The sequence below is a fragment of the Bipolaris zeicola genome (genome assembly GCF_000523435.1).
Source record: "Bipolaris zeicola 26-R-13 unplaced genomic scaffold scaffold_13, whole genome shotgun sequence".
NCBI classification, from domain to species: Eukaryota; Fungi; Ascomycota; class Dothideomycetes; order Pleosporales; family Pleosporaceae; genus Bipolaris; species Bipolaris zeicola.
In genome coordinates, this window is record NW_006912062.1 from 229528 (window position 1) to 248971 (window position 19444).

A 19444-nucleotide genomic window follows, 5' to 3' on the forward strand; every position below is an offset into this window, starting at 1 on the left:
GGCGGCAGCCTCGTGCAGGTACCGGAGAGCAGAGAGAGGACTTGAGGCGACGAGGCTGACGGTCGGGGTGCAGGTAGGTTAGGTAGGACGGTTATCGTTGGGGCGGAAACAGGCGAGCATGGATGCGCGTAGCCATCACGAGTTCAGGCAGTGTCAGGTTGGCGCCGGGACAGTCAGAAGTGTCTCTCAGGAGACTGGAGCACGCGGGGTACTTGTGGGCGCAGGCAGGAAAGCAGGCAGACAGGCAGACGGGCGGGTGGCTCAGGCAGCAGCCATGATGTAGAGCGACAAGAGTGGGCGAGCGAGGGTTGTTGGGTGTGTGTGTGTGTGTGTGTGTGTGTGTGCTGGCTCGGGCGAACTTGGAGCTGAGCACCTGGTTGGGACAGGCGAAGGGCGGCGATGCGATGCGCTGCGATGCACCACCACGACACGGCCAAGGTGCGGGTGCGAGAGCGAGAGAGCAGCAGCAGCAGCAGCAGCAGGCAGGTGACGGCGATGATGCTTAGTAGGCGGGGAGGGGGGAGGGTTTTTTGGTCAGTGGTCAGGGCAGCTTGGGGAGTCACGCGGCGAGGGTGGAATGAGGAGCGAAGGCGAGAAAGAGAGTAAGTAGAGCTAAGCTAAGCTCGAGAGCAGCGATAAAGCTATCGGAAGCTGCAGGAAGGGAAGTGTGCAGGCAACGAATGCAACGGATGAGTCGAATCGAAAGAGTCAAAGGGCTGCTGTCAAATGCAAATGAGGAGCTGAGGATGAACAAGCTTGGCCCCGGTCTGGGGTAATTCGGCATGGTCCTTCTGCTGGCTCTGGCTCTGGCTCTGGCTCTGGCTCTGGCTCTGGCTCTGTTGCTGCTGTTTGTGCTGTCTCTCTGCTCTGTTCTGGGTGTGGGTGAGGTGCTCGAGGGCGCTAGTGACGCTCACGTACAGCTTGCTGCATGGGTCCGAATCGGGATGCAGCTGATCGCGCGTCATCTTACCGGCCTGCGACGAGTGCGAGTGCGCACATGTACATAGATACATACGTATGTACTGCGCCCATCTAGTTAGCCCTCGCTATCTATCTTCCTCCATGTTCACCTCCTTATCAAACCCTCCATCATCATCATCATCATCATCACATGGTCTCGTATCTCGCCCATGCCCGGTGGTCCCCCGCCAACGGCACACCACCTCAGCACGCCATCTTCCACCATCTACACATCGTCTCTAGTCATGCAGCTGCGTGTGCCGCCTCACGATCTGACCGGTCGCACAAGATGGCCGGCTTGTCTGGGCCTAATCTGTATACACCCGTCGTCGGTCAGTTGCGGCGAGGCACCAGCGACAAGTGACGAGTCGCTCGCTGCCAGCAGTCGAGTGCATATGCGCGGCGAGCCATCGCATCCATCCATCCATCCATCCATGTCTCCCTCCCTCTGTCCTTCCATCTCGTCATCCACTCACACTGCCGGTTGCTTTTGCTATCGATACGCGGCTTGGCGCCTCACTCAACAACCACCACCTCGTCCATCCTTCCCCTCCCCCTGCCCATGCATCCCACACCCAAGGAACCCACGGCGTTGAGCACCCACATGTTTCGCCATCCACACGGCCAGCCTCGCGTTGCCTCATCCATTGCTTTTGTGTCGTGAACCCCTGGCTGGTCGGCACCACCCAGAGTCTGTCCTAGCTTACCACAGTACCTCACAGCACCCTGGCCAAGTTCACCCTGCCAACTGCTTCTAGCTCCCTTCCGCACACTGCCCCGAACCCTACTACAACCAAGCCGCCGCACGTAGCTGCTTCACCGCCTGCCACTGTGGAGCAAAGCGTGCGCTGTATATATTCTTCGTGTCGTCACCCTCCCATGCCTGCCTGTCTTTCTGCTGCTGCTGGTGCTACTGTTGCTGCTGTCCCCTCAAGCTCACCCTCCCCCTCCCCTGTCGCCATGTCTGTTACCCGAGGTCGGAGGGTCTGGTGACGCCAAAGCCATTGCCGCATACACCGTAATCGCTCTTTGCGGTCGACGCTCCATGCAACGTCGACCTCCGAGAGCAGCTTGTGGAGGAGAGGCCATCTCCTATTGGTCAGTCATTGGTGACCTGCCGTAGAGACATGCCCGCAGCCCGCCCGCCATGCGCTTCACAACCACAGTGTCTTTGCGACTTGCTTCTATAACTCATCTTCTTCGTCTCCATCCTCCAACTAACTAGCCCAACCATTCGCAAAGTAGAGAGTGCTCCCCTCTGACTCATCCATCTTCGACGTTCGCGCCATTTCGACTCATCATCCCCCTCGCTATCGCCTCGGTAGTTTCGTCATCGATACCATCGCTCTAGCACCATCCTATCTTCCCACACCCAATTCCCACCCCGCCACCCGCGCCCTGCCCTTTGCCCCCCAACGTATTCGCGTCCGCCTAGCAGTACTATCGCACCGTTGAACATACTCGGTGCTCCTCCGCTACCCGTCTACTACAGATACTAAACAGAAATCACCAATCCCCTCGCAACGAATTGCCACCTTACCCCTTCCCTCCGTGCGCCCACCAACCACCACCACCACCACCACCGCCCCTTCCCTACACCCCACGCACTCCACGCCTCCGAACCTTCCACGAAAATTAGACTTGGTCGCATACATTGAACCAAGTAGTTGCCTTGGGCACCCCCTCTCCCCGAGTCGTCCACAGCTTTACAGCGAGCACCTTTAAATACGCTTTGACCCAACGAGGTTGAGGCCAGGTGCTACTCGTAAAAGCTTCGGATTACTCCTTTCTCCAACCAGCACATGAGCGGCTATCTCTGGAAATACTTTCTCGAAGATGATGTCGACAGCTTTCGGCATGTCCTCGCAACTCCTACGCATACCAACCGGCCGGCAGCACAGAAAAGCTTGAGTGCCTGGCAGTCGGGCGCATCTCCCGCACCTATAAATGGCAGTCCGGGTAGCTACAATGCTTCTCCCATGTCAGCTGCAAAGGCTCGGAGAACGGGCATGGGCGTAGCCGCCAGCTTGAGTCGCTTTGACATCAACAGTCGCGATGCCGCAGGAATGACTATACTGCATCATGCCGCCTCATCCATGGCCGACACTGCCGTCGATTTTGCACAAGCACTGCTAGAGCACCCGTGGACAGACTTGTATATTCAAGACGCTGAAAACGGCTGGACTGCCCTCCATAGAGCCTTTTACTTTGGCAACATTGCCATTGCACGCCTCATCTTGAACAGAGATGCGCAAGATATTCTAGGCCAGGGCTCGAGCGGATTCAACCAGCATGCTCGCGGACTTGTCAAGATCAAGGACAAGGAGGGATATGGTCCCCTAGACTTGTTCTCCATGACCATCAAAGACCGGACTTTACGCCCGGAAGAGTGTCCTATCCTCGATTCAGATTCTGATGATGAATTGGCTCACGGAGACAGCGGTGACGTGGATGACGAAATGCGCAAGAAGCTGATTGCTCCGCCCGTATCGCTTGATGGCGATGAAGTGTACACGTTTGGCAGCAACAAAAATGTAACCCTTGGTTTCGGAGACGAAGATGACCGGCAATTCCCAGAACGCATCACTTTGCGTAGACCAGACCACCTTCTGCAACGCTTCTACAAGGAGCACCTTGACCGGCAAAACCAACATTTTGCAGCCTTAGGGATTCCAACTCAGGATTCAAGCTCCCAACCGCGCAGCACAATAGATCTGCCGATACACATTCGAAACACCCCAATAGTCATCCAAGATGTCCGAATGTCCAAGTTGCACACCGCGGTACTAACAGCAGATCCCGTTTCTAATTTGTACATGTGTGGCCATGGCCCAGGTGGTCGCTTGGGCACGGGCAACGAAACCACGAGGTATCAATTTACCTGTATCGAAACTGGTGGGTTGGGACAGAAGCATGTTGCCGCCATTGCTCTCGGGCAAAACCATACTTTAGCAATTACAGAAGAAGGCGAGGTCTTCTCATGGGGTAACAATGCTTACGGACAACTTGGTTATGCATTGCCCAAGCCAGCCGTGAAAGATGATGACCCAATCTCCACCATACCACGACAGATATTTGGACCGCTCAAGCGCGAAATCGTCACAGGCATCGCCGCATCGCGCATACATTCAGTTGTACACACAGCCACCTCCCTGTATACATTTGGCAAAAATGAAGGCCAGCTAGGAATTGTCGACTCAGACGCTCGATCTTTAGGAATGCAAGTCATCCCTCGAAAGATTGCCGCCGCCCTCTTCTCCAGTCCCATTCATTCAGTATCGGCCATTGACGGTGCAACAATCTGTCTCTTGGAGAATCGCGAAGTTTGGGTTTTTGCAAACTATGGCTACGCAAAAGTCAGTTTTCCTTTGGACGGATTCACGAGCAACTTCCTCAAAGAAAGTTGGTTAACCACAAAGTATGACACTGCACCCAACAAAATCAGCAAGATCACCTCAGGAGGAGACACCATATGTGCACTCTCCACTTCAGGCGAAGTCTTTACTGTCGCTGTCAGCCGACGCTCAGAATCCTCGCAAGACTCCAGTACCTCTACAACAAATCCTAAACAGATCAGGGGAGCCCTCTCTGCGCCGTTCCGTATCTGGTCGTCTAAGAAGAGTCACATGGCAGCAAGGGATGTGGATGTTGACCAGGACGGATCCATCATATTGACAACCGAAGTTGGCAGTGTCTGGAGACGCACAAAGAGAGCGACCATCAAAAATGCAGCAGTCACGGCTGCTGTCGAAAGCAAACCAAAAGACTACAAGTTTCAGCGGGTTTCAGGTCTCACTCGAGTTATTGCTGTCCGGGCTTCTGCTTTTGGCGCATACGCCGCGATACGCAAGGATTGTGATGTTACCCGGACACAGATAGGTGTCGATGAAGCCAGCTTGTGGGAGAATTTCTCTCCATTACTGGCTTTCCACGAGTTGACAAACTACGAAGAGACGTCGGATGATGAGGAGCCTATACCCAGATTTTGGACTAGGGGCGCAGATGCACAAGGCCTTCGCAAGCGAGTTCTCAGGTCTAAAGATTTGGAAACTGAGACAACAGAGGTTGTACAACGTTCGCTGGCATCATCTGACCGCTCCTATGACATGGAGATTGGATCCACTCTGTCTGACGTCCGCATCCCTGTGCATGAGTTTATACTGGCTGGACGCAGTCGCGTCTTGCGCGACGCTCTACTCGACTTTCGTGTCAAAGGCTCTGAATACACCATTCCGGACTCGTTGACCATAAAAGAGGAGAATAAAAGGCTCGTCTTGATATTCCAAGGCATCGACTTCTTGACCGTTTTCAACTTGGTCTTGTATGCCTACACTGACTCAGTTGTCGATTTCTGGAACGTCACTCGGCACTATCCTACCATGGCACACAGATATCGCGCTGTGCGGACTGAACTGATGAAGATTGCTCTACGTCTGGAAATGCGGCAGCTCGAACCTGCTGTCCGACAGATGATATATCCGCGAAAGTCTTTGCACGTGGATATGGAGTTGGCTATCAAAGACCAATCCTTCTTCCAAAGTGGCGATGTCATTGTCGATCTTGCAGACGGTGAAATGTTACTGCATTCGGATGTCATCTGCCAGCGCTGTCCCTTTTTCGAGGGCCTGTTCAGAGGACGTGCTGGTGGTCAATGGCTTGCAGGACGACAAAATGACGAGTCTTCTCTGATCCACATCGATTTGACTCACGTCGAGACGCGTCTCTTTGAGCTTGTGGTGCACCACTTGTACACAGACGCTGGCGAAGAGATTTTCGCGGATGTTACAAGCGAAGACCTCAACGATTTGCTGGCCCTCGATGAACTACTCGACCATGTCATGGACGTCATGTCTGTTGCCAATGAGCTGATGTTAGACCGTCTCTCGCAGATCTGCCAGAGATTGATTGGTCGTTATGGTATGTTGATACAGTATTATTCTTGCGCATCATCGCTAACCTGGTTACAGTCAACGCTCGTAATGTTTGTTCCCTTCTCACAGCAGTCGCACCCAGCTCGGTGGCAGAGTTCAAAGATGCCGCTCTCGAATATGTGTGCCTCAGTCTAGAAGCGGTGATGCAAAATGGTTCTCTGGACGAACTGGACGAGGACTTGCTGCTAGAGCTCAACCAGGTCGCTCACGAGAACCAGCTTGCCTATCTACCATTTGCACGAAGTGGACGGGCTGAGACTCTGTTGTTTGATCGGTACCCGGAGCTTGCCGAAAGGATTGAGCGAGGGAAGCGCGCCAAGATTGATGCAATAGTGCTGTCGAACAAATATGCGGAGAGCGAGAATATGTCGAGCTCTTTCAGAGCACAGAGTCTAGAAGAGGTAGCGGCCTCACCTCTCCGCCAGCGTAACAAAAGGCGGGTGTCGAAGGAAGTCAAGAGTCCTGGGCTGGCTCCCACACTTCAAGGCAAGTCTTCTGCTCAAGATTTGATGTTTGAAATGTCGGATGGAGAGGAAGAAACCGACATCCCCAAGAAAATTAAGTCTCCGCGCTTCACCGATGAGGGCGAGGTCCAGAGAGGAGTTGAAACACCCATCGGTTCCCTCGAGTCGCCCTGGGGATCTGTTCAGAAACCAAGCCGGCCATCACTGCAAAGTTTTGTAAGAGACAGTGATATACCTCTCAAATCTGTTAGTCCTCTACCACCACCTGCCATCAAGGATACAAGGCCGCCCGACCAACCTTGGGGCACTGCACCGCTTGCAGGCCCCAAGCTTGACCTCAAAGACATAATGGCCCAGGATTCTTCAGCTACTCCTTCGAATCTATCGCTCGGATTTTCTCGAGGAGAGAACGAACGTATTGCAAAGGCAGCACATACAAAACTCTCTCAAAAAGAACGCAAGCGCCTTCAACAGGCTCAGCAACTCGGCACACCGATTGAAAAAACACAGCCTGCACCTCCAGCTGTATCGCCATGGCAGGCTGCTGCGCATCGGAAACCAAGCGTTACTCCAACTATGTCTCCGGTAGCACAACCACAACCTAAGCCTTCGCCACAGCCTTCACGTGCCTCCAGCACACCTCAGCTGACCATGCGCCAAACTGTTGCGAACAAGGGAGGGAACTCCAAGCAAAAGGAAAAGCGCAACGCATCGCAAAGCCAAGAGAAGCTCGGCAGTGCATCTCCTTCAAAGACCCGCCCCGCAGCTTCTGAGCGAGGAATGTCGGTTTCAACAGACCCTATTCCTACACCTCGATCTGTGCGTCATATCCCACTGCCCCAACATTCTCCGACCTCGCCCAGTCAGCATCTCAGCATGATGGAGATTCTTTCACTGCAAGAGGCTGAAAAGACCTCAATACGCGATGCAGCGGCAAAGCGTAGTCTTCAAGAGATTCAACAGGAGCAAGAGTTCCAACAGTGGTGGGATCAAGAAAGCAGGCGCGTTATCGAAGAAGAGGAGCAGACGAAGCGCCTCATCGAGCGATATTCCAAAGCTGCCGGTCAGGGCCGAGGCAAAGGAAGGAATCCAAAGGGAGCAAAGGCAAAAGGACAGGAAAAGAAAGACGGTGGAGAAGACGCCACACGCGGCAAGGGAAAGAAGGAATCAAAACCTGGTCCTCCCCCTCCTGCCTCTACCAGCGAGAACCCGCAACCCAAGCCACCTGCAAAACAAGACGGTGCCAGCCGAGGCGGCCGAGGAAGAATCGGTCGTGGCGGCCGCGGTGGTTCCAGAGGCGGACGCGCTCAGGGAATACCACGAGATGGTGCCGCGCAGCAAGGACCCGTTGCGGCGGCATCGCAGTCTTGATTTTGGGAACCGTATACTATAAACATGTAGAACTGAATATATCAAAACGAATATATATGTATATAACTATATATATATATATATTGGATCTTGTACTACTAGTTGTAACAAGGGACATGGATAAATCTCTACATCCACTTTTGAATCCTGGTGTTCTGGTCTTTCAAGTCGTCAAGTTCCATTGCAACAATCGGCACATTACGCCATTCACATTTCACATTTCACATTTCACATTCCGAAGTCTATCAATACTCGATAAAAACAGTCTGATTGTGAAAAGCAAGTAGAATTTCCTATTATACACATGTACACCGCATCCCATGAAGCCGAAGTCGCTTTTCTTTTTATCTTCTTTCATCCACCTCCTCCCCCTCCTCCTCCTCCTCGTACTAGCAAAAATGAAAATATCACAAACAATGCGCACATCCCCCCTTTCTCTCCCATACACGCATGAGTGTTCAATCTTGTCTCATCAAAATAAACAAGGGATTCTCCCCCCGCTATCGAACCCCGAAACCAAAAAAAAAACTTGGGCAAAAAAAAATAAAATGGAGGTTAGAAGAGAAAAAGAGGATTGGATACACCACGATCTGACTATCTGCTCGTAACCAGCAAGTTGCGGTAGTAGCTCGTGCTAAGATCAATTGAGTGTTTGAGCCAGAGATCCTCCGTAAGCGGGAGTTTGAGAATGGAATTGCGGTTTGTGCGCTGTGGTACTGTTAGTCTTTGTCTACAATTGATCACGAAGGGGTTGCAAGGGAAACGTACCTGGTTCTTGGTGATGAGATTTGCAACTGTACCAGCAATATCCATGAGAGCGACACGTTCTTCCAGTCCGCATGCACCGAGTCTGTCGCGGCCGGCGATTTCGAGGGCGCGCTGGAGCTTGACGAGAAGTTCTTCGACGCGGCTTTCGAGTTCCTCGTCGACGCGGTATGAGGAGCGTGCGCCGGCCAGGTCGATGAGCTCGATGTAGTCAAAGTAGATTTGTCCGCCTTGGGCCCAGCCTTGGACTGGCTCCCGTGGTAGAGGTACGTTTGACTCGGCGACGAAGCCGGCCATGAGCTCACGGAGGGCGTCGTAATCGCGGGAGATGATGGCTTCTGGACCGACCTTCCTGCACAGCACCTCGTGTGCCTCTTCAAACTCATCGGCCTTGATAAGATGAGTTGCCTCACGAAGAGCATCGCCGCTCGACTTGGCGTGCAGAGCGGCGGCTGCATGGAGCCATGTTGAAGGGACATGGAGATCTGCTGTGAGGTGTGTATAGGTCGGGTTGCTGTCTTCCAGGGAGAACAGACCAGAAAACTGGGTGACTAGAGAGCGGATGTGGTGCTCACGCATCGGTGCAAAGGACAGATGGGTGTAGACCCAGATTGCAGTCGTCCAAAGCTCTGGTGTGTGTAGCGAGGATGCATATGTGAGCGTGATCTTATCGTTCAGCTCTACAAGCGGATCCGCTGCTTGGTCATCGTCCGCAGCACCTGGTGCAGTCCATGACTGTAATGAGCGGCGGAATCGGTCGTCACTGTTATCTTCGGGGCGGACTGTGGGCATGGCCACCTTGCGTTCATCTGCCTCACTGACATCTTCTTGTCGTGACTTGAAGAGCTGGAACAGCTGGAATGAGAGTCGAGCGTTGAAGGGGTTGCCAGAGACGTTCTCAGGAGCCAGAACATTCTCAATGTTTGCAGGGAGGCCCATCTTTGCAGAGGCATAGAGCTTCAAGATGCCCCAAAGGAGGTCTTCTCGATGCTCTGGAGTAGGATCTTTCCAGCCCATGTCGACCTTGTCCTTGACGAACCAAGGGACAGGCTTCACAACTTCCCTACCATCCCTAACTGCATCTGCAAATTGGGCGATGGCCATTTCGATAGGCTCATTGGCAAGCGTGCCGTACCACAAGCGTAGTCCGAAAGCGCGCCGCCAGTCGAGACCGAAACGATTTGAGATGTTGAAGGTGGAAGCCCGATTTTCACTGCCTGCTCCAGTCTTGCCCTCGGATTGCGTGCAGTTGCCAGCTAGAAGCTCGTACAATGCTCGATGGGCGTCCTCCATCTCGGAAAGTGTATCGAGGCGACGCCACTCATCAATTTGAGCAGACATGCTCTGCCTCATTGTTTCATCACCTCCAATCTGAGCAATCATCGTAGCAAGTCGGAGGTCCAGGCCGTCGAGCAGAGTATGGCAAGCATCAGCAACATTGTTGCAACTGAGATGCGCAAGAGCACGTTCCTCGGGAGATGTAGCCGCTTGGACATGTTTCTGTGCATCATCCCATACGAGTAGCCTCCAGAACTCAGAAAGCCTCTCCTTTCGATACAACTTCATTTCCTCCACTTGGATACCCGCAGGGACCCTATCAGCATCATCAAACAAAAGCGAAAGCAGCTGCCAAGCCTGTTGCTCTTGAACACCTGCGGTAGTATCAAGTGCAACAGCTTTCGCCATGCTGGAAAATTCCACTGGAGCAGGATCGGTCATAAGCTTCGCTGAGGGAATGCCGGCTGGAGTGTAAATCTTTGTGTGTTGTTTCTGGACAGACAGAGTTTCGGGTGCAGCCTGTGGTTGTTAGTACGCGCTTTCTGGCATCACGTATCGCCCTGCTCTTACATCGTTGAACGTGGGCATTTTCGCAAATCGGATGTCCTTGGTAGCACCAACAAGTGGTTCTTGAGCAGTGGGAAAGACACCGCCCTCGAGATGCGCGGGACCTTTGTTGCCGTAGATCAGGATGTTTCCTTCGCTAAAGTGCGGTTTGCTGCAGGCATAAAAGTCTTTTTCGGTCTCATTTAGTTGGTCGAGGTCGGATGAGGTCTTTGGTCGCTTGGAATAAGGTAACTAGAGAAAAAGGTTTCAGCAATCTTGTCCATTCATGACTACATACGTGGGCGGACGTAAGGTCCAAGCGTCAATCTATGAAGGAAAGCCATATAGGAAACCTGCCACAGACCACGCCCCCATTATATCAAAACGCCAAAGGGGAAGGGAAGTCAAACCTCAATACCATGTCCACCACGCTTGGGAAATTGTTGCTTTTCCGTCTCACCGAAAAGCGAATCCATAAGATCCATGGCTGTAGTCATAGGACGACCACGAAAAGACTGCGAGAAGTTCGTGGGTTGGAGTTCTTGTTCGCGTAGAACGTGGCCCTGACTTTCGCGAAGAGCCTGTCGATCTTGCTTCTTGGGACTAATTGTACGTTGTAGCTGATTTGCCCAATCGTCATCGAACACTGGCTGTGCTTTCGAAGGTGTACCTGTTGCCGGCTTGAGAAATTGGCCAGCCTTGAGAATAGATTTTGGCATCAACGAGCCTCTGTAAATGTCGTCTTTGGCGGCGAGTTGCTCCGTGGTTTGAATTGGGCTCGACACAGAATCCGCCATGTTCTGGTCACGCGCCAACTCTGATTCGCTTTCTTCATAATAGTCAGCATCAGGCTGTCTATCAAGCGAACCCACGGAGCGCTGCCCTAAAAAAGACTCGCCGTGGGTGTCTTGCATCTCTTCCTCGTCATCATACAGAGTGTCGTCTCCAAAGCCACCTGGCACGTTAGCACGTCCTCCACGCATGCCTTTCTTGAAATCAAAGGTGTCGTCAGGGCTGGACTGAGTAGGACTGGCAAATGAGTCGTCCTGTGGCGTGCTGGTCATTTGGCTTGAGCGATGATGCTGATCCAGGGGTGTATCTGGGATATCGCTAAGCTCACTTGAAGCATCCTCGTCTTCATCCTCGCTGTAGTCATCATAATCCAGACCGTATGACGAGAAATGTGGGACGGTGAAGGTCCATTCACCAGTGGCTTGGTTGTAGTTGACAAAAGTAGTTCCAGCGACTCGCTTTAGTCGTTCCAGGTGCTTGACATCTTTCTTGCCAGCCCTGTTGCGTGGCCAGGAATTGCCAAGAACAATCAGAGAGGGCTGGTTGAGAGCAGAACCAAGCGGAGGCTTAGGCAGGCAGGTGCAGGTCTCACCATAAACAGTGGCATTTCGGGGGTTGAGCTGAACAATGTCGCCGAATAGCTTGTCGAGGTTGACTTCGGATAGATCGACAGGCTTGCCATGGTTGAACTTGATCTCACCAATGTGCTGACGGCCCACAATGAAGTTGGGGACGCTCTTCAACTCCTGCTTGCTCATCTTCCTCAGTTTCTCCATGGGTGGGCTGGACCAGTACTCGCCCGGCTTAGGGTCCTGTCCAGGCTGGATGTTGACCGATGACATTGACTTGGGGGCAAGTGCATTGTCTTCGTAGACACGTGCAAGTTCTGTGCCGTTGACCTTTTGCATTTCTGGGGGAGAGTTGTCACTGCTTTCATCATGGCTTCCTGCCTTGGGTGAGCCCTCCTCATCATCCTGTCGGACGATCAATGCAGTCTCTCCGTTCGTGTTGCCGTTGACAGTCTCACCTGCAGCAAAACTGACACGCTTCTGCGATGGCTCATCAAATAGTGGAGTACGGGCAGCATTGATGTTGCGGTTGATGTTAAGTCGCTTCAGACCACCATTGCCAAAGTTGCGTCCAGTGGTCGAGAATGCACCCGGAGCCAGGATGCTAGTGTCAGCAGCGAAGTTGTTGCGGAGATTGCTAGCAGATATGCTTTTTCCAAGTGACCGGGAAAGACCACCGTTGGCGAAGAGACTTCCACCCAAGTTAGGGGTGCCAGCCTGGCTGGAAGCGGCAGAGCCGCCGTAAGTCGAGTAGCTAAATCCATAACCGCCTCTCTTAGTCTGCGGAGTCAGGAGGCGAGTTGATGCAGCTGGGTTGAGCTTATGCTGAGGTAGTATGGCATTCTTCTTGTTCTTTTGGCTGCTAGAAAGTGGGGTAGCAAGTGGGCCAGGGCTTTGAGTAGGAGTTCCCAGTCCAGCAAACAGAGCGTCGTTGCCATAGGGGTTGGTGTTCATGGAAGTGTTCAGCAGAGAACTTCCTGAGGCACCAAACAAGCTGTTGCCGTTCTGCTGTTGCTGTTGTGGCTGCTGGCTCTGACTGGAGAAGAGAGAGCCTCCCAGGGTTGACTGCTGGTTGTTGTTTTGCTGGCCGAGACCGCCGCCAAACAAACCGCCGCCAGTGTTTGTGTTGGTTGTGGAACCGCCAAACAGACCGCCAGGCTTCTGCTGATTGTTGTTCTGGCCACCAAAAAGACCGCCTCCAGTATTGTTTTGCTGGTTGTTCTGTGTACCGATGTTTCCGAACAAACCTCCTCCAGACGTTCCTGTAGTAGAAGTGTTGCCACCTCCAAACAGGGAAGTACCGCCTGTAGCAGGCTTCTGACCAAAGAGACCGCCTCCAGTGCTGTTGTTGTTCGCAGTAGAACCTCCAAACAGTCCGCCACTAGCGGGCTGGCTCTGGTTCGTTTGACCACCGAAAAGACCACCTCCTGTAGTGCCAGTGGTTGATCCGCCGAACAGACCACCCGGCTTCTGCTGGTTCTGTTGGTTGTTTTGACCGAACCCACCACCGCCAAAGAGACCGCCAGAAGTGGTGTTTTGTGTCGAGGCTTGGTTGTTCTGTCCGAATGCTCCACCAGTAGTGCTACCACCGCCAAACAGGCCACCACCAGTGTTGGTAGCAGTGTTGGTGGCGCCAAAGGCTGGTGTAGAAGAGGTCTGGTTGGATTGACCGAACAGACCACCACCGGTGTTGTTGGATTGGCCGAAAGCGCCGCCAGTGTTCGTCGAGCCGCCGAATGGAGTCGATGTGGTGTTAGTAGTGCTGCCGCCACCAAAAAGACCTCCGCCAGTCGCAGGCTTGTTCTGACCAAACAGGCCACCACTGTTAGTAGTTGACGACCCGAAGCCACCGCCTCCTGATCCAAAGCCTCCTGTAGTGTTGGTAGTAGATCCGCCACCGAAGAGACCGCCCGTTGTGCCAGTCGAGGTGTTGTTTGTGGAGCCGAAGAGACCTCCAGTAGCAGGCTTGCTCTGTCCAAATAGACCTCCACTAGCGTTGTTGTTGGTTGAGCCAAAGGCTGAACCTGTGTTTTGACCAAATGCAGATGTCGTAGTAGTGTTGCTGCCACCGCCGAACAAACCACCACCAGTGTTGTTGGTTGCGCCAAAGCCTGTGGAGGCAGTAGTGGCAGTGTTGCTGCCAAAGCCTCCGAATCCAGTGCTCTGTCCGAACGCTCCAGCCTGACCGTTGCCATTGCCGTATCGTCGGCCTTGGTTATAGTCGGCTACGCGTAGTTCTTCCAGGGAGTAGTTCTGGTATGGTTGCTGAAAGGTGATGGTCTGGTATTGCGCGTTGCCGGTGGTTCCATCTTTTTCAGAGAAAGGTTGGAAAGGAGTGTTGGCGGTACCGTTGTTCGCGGGAGGATTGCTGCCTCCGCCAAAAGCGCTGCCAGTGTTGGAGCCGAAGCCGCCCGTAGCAGCAGGTGTGCTGGTCGAGCCAAATCCGCCGCCAGTACTGCCACCTCCAAACAATCCACCACCTCCAGTCGTTGAAGTGCCGAAGCCAGTCGTTTTGTTTTGGCCAAAGAGGCCGCCTCCAGTGTTTGCGGTATTGCTGCCGAAAGCTGAGGTAGTGGTGTTGTTGGTTGATCCAAACCCTCCAAACGTGCTACCGCCAGTAGCACCACCACCTCCAAAGAGACCACCGCCTGTCGTTGAGCTGCCGAAAGGCTTTGAGCCAAAGGCCGTGTTGGTGTTGGTATTGGCGCCAAAGCCACCTGGAAAGTCAAGTCAGTTTCTGATCCGGGCCTTTCTTTAATATATCGATCCACGCGCGACGTAGGTTGTCTCGCAATCGATCGTTCGAGCGCGCAACATGGAGTAGTCTATTCGAGCGAAAAGATTCAAGTCGGCGAACTCGCAGGAATCCAACGATGGACGCGGCGGCAGAGCGCAAACTTTCCACATACCTCCGCCTCCGAAAGGAGAGCTCGAGCTGGCATTGTTGGATCCAAACATTGTGCTACCCGTAGTGGCATTATTGCTTGCGCCGAATATGCTTGAGCCAGTGTTCGTGTTGGAGCCGAAGCCTGAGGCGTGAGGCACGTTAGACACGGTTCTTCGACCAGGCCGTGGCGATGTCGCGATGCGCATCGAAGGAGTCGCGCAGGAAAGTTCTAGATGATTTAAAAGAAAGTATCAGCTTACCAGACGTGTTGTTATTAGTTGACCCAAATCCGCCGAAACCAGTGGACTGGGTAGTGTTGTTATTGTTGGAGCCAAAGCCCCCGAAACCGCCGAAGGACATTGTGGGCTGTCCAGCGGGTTGCGCGCGTTTTTCTTCTTAGTTGGCTAGCAATGCGCAAGAGAATCGCGTGGGCGCGGGGTAGTTGAAAGGATGGATGTGCAAGGGAGCTCCGGGAGAGGCAGTTGTTGGTGAGAGCTTCGCGGAAAACGCGCCAAGCAAAAGGCTGCTGAGGAAGCGCAGCGGCGTCTGCGGGAGGGGGGAGAGAAGTAAAGGCAAAAGATTAATGAGAAGAAGCTCAGACGCGGAGCAGATTAAGTAGTGAAATAAGCCGTCATGGAAGAGAAATGCGACGGGCGCGACGAGTTTGGTGGGACAAGCAGAAGTGATGTTGCACTTTAGGAGCAAGGCACGTCGACGTGACGCTAAGCCCCAGGCGGACATCACGTGCATACTTTTTCTATGTGTTTTTCCCGTCTGGGCTTGTTTCCGCCCGGGTCTAAAAGTCGTAGACATGGCAAAGACAGCCAGCGATTGGCGAATGAGACAAAATGTCTTGCAGGCGGCGGTTTGGGGCAGAGGTGCCTTTTGGATGCCTGTAGCTACCTGCGGCTGCCTTGTTGCCTAAGGATGCCTTGCTACCAAATCCGCCCCTGCACACTGATGGCGAAACACTTTACAGCAAATCAATCAAGCCTGATTATCTGTGAGGGTCCAGTCGACCGTACAGAAGATACGCTAACATGGCCAGACGTATGAGACAGCATGCCTGTGCAGTGACAGCCTGTCTGTCCTGGTGGTAACCTGGCTGGCGTGATGTGTGCGCAGTCTCAATTTGAGCGTCGCTGAACACATGATATGGTCGCACAACTTTGAAAACTAAGTCGCATTGCCCAGGCTGATATACCACCTACTTCTCTTTCCATGCTTTCTTTTCTCATGACAACTGTCCCGTGCCAACAGACAATACCAACATCCATCTCAGCCCTATCAGCGCCATCAGCCCAAGGTTCCCCACCTGCGCCAGAAGCAAAATCACGCTAGGCTGCACCCAGGCCTGCCCTCTCATACGCCTAAACGCGTCGCGCGTCTGGAGCAACCGCATATCCCCACGTCGGCTGCAAACAAAGAAACAGTTACAAAGCTGCATTGTCGCAACTTGATTCGTTACCAATTCAGACAGTCTGATCTCTTCAACCCCATCTACCCTGTCTGGTCTCAGCCTTGTGTTCAAACTTGACCGCGGTCGGCGCAACCCGAACACCACCCGCTCACTAGAACAATCCGTAAACACTCCAAACTTGCGCTCCCCCCACCAACCCACCGCGCACACCGCAACTCCCCTCTAAACACCACCATCCATGGCTACATCCTCCAACCCCCTCGGTTCCGGCCCCCGCTACGGCCTGGGGCGCACAGCAGCACCCTCTCAACCCGCCGCGCAACCCGGCTTCAGCAGCACACCGGCCTACGCCCCGAACCCCAAAAACGCCCAACGCCTCGAATCCGACCGTCTCGAACGCGAGCGCGCCGCCCGCGAATCCGCCCAGCGCATGGAAGCCTCTGGCGCGGCCTCGCTCGCCGAGCTAACCGAGGAGCAACGAGAAGAAATCGGCGAAGCCTTCAACCTCTTCGACCTCGACAAGGACGGCTACATCGACTACCACGAGCTCAAAGTCGCCATGAAAGCCCTCGGCTTCGACCTCCCCAAGCAAGAAATATTAGCCATACTGCAACAACACGGCTCGCCTGTCCCATCATCATCATCAGGTCAAAACTCGAAGCAGCCATCGCGACAGCAACAGCAACAATATGCGGGTTCCGGTCGCCAATTACTTAGTTTTCAGGCGTTTCAGACGCTCATGGCCCAGAGGATACTGAGTCGTGACCCCCGAGACGAGATTCTGAGGGCGTTTGAATTGTTTGATGAGGGCGGCAAGGGTACCATTACGCTGCAGGATCTCACGCGGGTGGCTAGAGAGTTGGGCGAGGCCCTTTCCCATGATGAGTTGGTGGCTATGATTGAGGAGTTTGACATGGATAACGACAATGCTATAAGCAGGGAAGAGTTTATTCAAATCTGTATGGGTACTTAACGGGCAAGGCATGGGAAATGCGGTTTTGTTTGCAGTGTGCTACGTATTAGTCTTTGCACGGCGTTTTGCGGCGTTGGCTCGCCCATCTTCACATCTGGTTCCATGAGAATGCCATCTTTGCCGATTCGGTTTCAAACTTGCTTTGTTAATTTGCACCGAGAAACCATGTATTTACAGCTCAGCTCTTTCAAAGTAAACAGCATGCCGAAAAGAAAAAAATTCAAGAACTTCAAGAAACATGCTCAATACACATGCGCCCGCGTCTACTGTCCGGGCGCGATGAGCTGACCCTTCTTGGCGGCATCGTGTGCCCAGCCTCCCGCCAACGCCTCACCGCCGTGCTTCAGTCCGTAGTCCTTTATCCTGGCCTCAAGCTCAGGTCGGAAATGCCTGATGAGACCTTGTAGGGGCCAAGCAAACGCCTCACCCAACGCACAAATGGTGTGTCCCTCAACCTGCTTGGTCAACTCTTGGAGCATGTCAATCTCACGCTCGCGAGCCTGGCCCTTGTAGAAGCGGTCCATGATCTGGTGCGTCCACTTTGAGCCTTCTCGGCAAGGTGTGCACTGGCCACAGGACTCGTGGTGGTAGAACTTTGCAAGACGGGTAATGGCACGGACGACGTCGGTCGACTTGTCCATAACGATAACGGCAGCAGTACCGAATCCAGACTGTGAGTCCTTGAGAGCATCAAAGTCCATAAGTTGGTCGTCGCAGATGTGCTTGGGCAGGATAGGAGTAGAAGAACCACCGGGAATGACGGCCTTGAGGTTGTCCCAGCCACCACGGACACCTCCGCAGTGCTTCTCAATGAGCTCTCGAAGGGGGATAGACATCTCCTCTTCGACGGTGCAAGGGTGGTTCACGTGGCCAGAGATGGCAAAGAGCTTAGTGCCCTGGTTGCGCTCACGACCGAAGCTGGCAAACCAGCTGCCTCCTCTGCGGCAGATGGTGGGTGCAACAGCAATGGTTTCGACGTTGGCAACAGTAGAAGGGCATCCAAAAAGACCAACAGCGGCGGGGAACGGGGGCTTGAGGCGAGGCTTTCCGGGCTTGCCCTCTAGCGACTCGATGAGAGAAGTCTCCTCACCACAGACATAGGCACCCATTCCTCGATGGATGTACACATCGAAGTCGTAGCCGGAACCGCAAGCATTCTTGCCAATGAGACCGGCTTGGTATGCCTCCTGGATAGCGCGTTGAAGCACGGTGGCCTCGTGGTAGAATTCACCTCGGATGTAGATGTAAGCGGCGGTAGCGTTCATGGCACGTCCAGCGACGAGGCAGCCCTCGATAAGCTTGTGGGGATCCTTGCGCATAATCTCGCGGTCCTTGCACGTTCCAGGCTCACCCTCATCAGCATTGACGACCAGGTAGCGAGGCTTGTCGTCCTTGTCCCAGTCTTTGAAGTTCATGAAAGACTGTGTATGTCAGTGATGCTACGTCTGCCAGTGCAGGTGGAGCTGCATACCCATTTCAGACCAGAGGGGAAACCAGCACCACCTCGTCCACGCAGGCCAGAAGCCTTGATCTCAGAGATGATCTGTATCCGTTAGCCCAAACCGTGTATTTCCGAGACATGCATCTCCATACCCAGTCGTGACCCTTGAGAATGATCTCCTTGGTCTTGTACCAGTCGCCATACTTCATGGCGCTCTTCAAATCCGCGCCATGGTGTCCGTACAGGTTCTGGAAGATCCTGTCCTGGTCCTTCAAGCCGCCGTATGTCCTCTTGGGCGGTGTATCCTGGACTGTTGCGAGTGTCCTCTTCTGTGTACGGTTGCCGGGGGCCGCGGTCGAAAGGCGAGTGGCTGCTGAAGCCGCGGGCAGAGCTCGGTGTGCGGCCGCGCTGAGCGCCTTCTGGGCAGGAACTTGTCTTGCGAGCATCGTGGGTGCGAATGGTGTGTTGTCTCACGCAATTGATGCTCGGGGGGCCGGCAAGCGGTCGTTATCGATGCAGGTGGTGGCGGTCGTGAAGTTCGAACTGGATGACCTACTGTTTTCTTGGCATCTCTGATTGGTCCGCGCGACACATCGTTGACATCAATCCGCCAGGCCGGTCCGATTTTGCTACACTAATGGCCACACCATCAACAGCGCCATGCATCGATTACGCTAATTGGGCTGTTCGGCTTTGGTGGGTATATGCGTTCGAAATAGTATGTATGCCATGCTTGACACAGCTTGCGCATATCTTCGTGTCTGGTCAAGAATCATGTAGCCCGATTCTGAACACCATCAACCTATATCAACAAGCCTTTTATACAAACAAATCATCTAGAAATGGCTGGGGAGCAGTAAGCAAAAGTATATATGTTTCTAGCGAATGGACGTTGATCTTCAGTCAACATCAAGTTCAAGTCGGGATTAGGTTAATCTGAAGTCTCAGTCGAGATTTGTTGCCCCATCATCCAGTGTAACGGCGCAGGCAAGACTGTTCGGATCAGTATCGGCAGTAGTGTCACTCAGAGGCATATGGGAGTGCGTG

The 19444-nt window shown here is 53.5% G+C and overlaps 6 protein-coding genes across 6 annotated transcripts; 3 read left to right on the forward strand and 3 right to left on the reverse strand.

Moving 5' to 3' along the window:
• Positions 1–91: 91 nt before the first annotated feature.
• COCCADRAFT_85366 (uncharacterized protein) lies at positions 92–463 on the reverse strand (the record flags this gene model as incomplete). The annotated part of the gene is made up of 1 exon (XM_007710024.1): positions 92–463. A coding segment is annotated over one exon (372 nt), but the record flags the coding sequence as incomplete, so codon positions are not given.
• Positions 464–1355: 892 nt separating this feature from the next.
• COCCADRAFT_85378 (uncharacterized protein) lies at positions 1356–1556 on the forward strand (the record flags this gene model as incomplete). The annotated part of the gene is made up of 1 exon (XM_007710025.1): positions 1356–1556. The coding sequence occupies one exon, from the start codon at positions 1356–1358 to the stop codon at positions 1554–1556; it is 201 nt and encodes a 66-aa protein (XP_007708215.1).
• Positions 1557–2762: 1206 nt separating this feature from the next.
• On the forward strand, positions 2763–7726 carry COCCADRAFT_22926 (uncharacterized protein; the record flags this gene model as incomplete). Its single annotated transcript, XM_007709963.1, has 2 exons — positions 2763–5877; positions 5928–7726. 2 exons carry the CDS (start codon positions 2763–2765, stop codon positions 7724–7726), a joined length of 4914 nt encoding a protein of 1637 aa, XP_007708153.1.
• A 594-nt stretch (positions 7727–8320) lies between these two features.
• On the reverse strand, positions 8321–14923 carry COCCADRAFT_1618 (uncharacterized protein; the record flags this gene model as incomplete). Its single annotated transcript, XM_007709948.1, has 6 exons — positions 8321–8434; positions 8495–10288; positions 10340–10567; positions 10726–14393; positions 14586–14705; positions 14824–14923. 6 exons carry the CDS (start codon positions 14921–14923, stop codon positions 8321–8323), a joined length of 6024 nt encoding a protein of 2007 aa, XP_007708138.1.
• Positions 14924–16221: 1298 nt separating this feature from the next.
• On the forward strand, positions 16222–16956 carry COCCADRAFT_1619 (uncharacterized protein; the record flags this gene model as incomplete). Its single annotated transcript, XM_007709949.1, has 1 exon — positions 16222–16956. One exon carries the CDS (start codon positions 16222–16224, stop codon positions 16954–16956), a length of 735 nt encoding a protein of 244 aa, XP_007708139.1.
• A 263-nt stretch (positions 16957–17219) lies between these two features.
• On the reverse strand, positions 17220–18843 carry COCCADRAFT_85391 (uncharacterized protein; the record flags this gene model as incomplete). The annotated part of the gene is made up of 3 exons (XM_007710026.1): positions 17220–18377; positions 18428–18499; positions 18550–18843. 3 exons carry the CDS (start codon positions 18841–18843, stop codon positions 17220–17222), a joined length of 1524 nt encoding a protein of 507 aa, XP_007708216.1.
• Between the last annotated feature and the right edge of the window lie 601 nt (positions 18844–19444).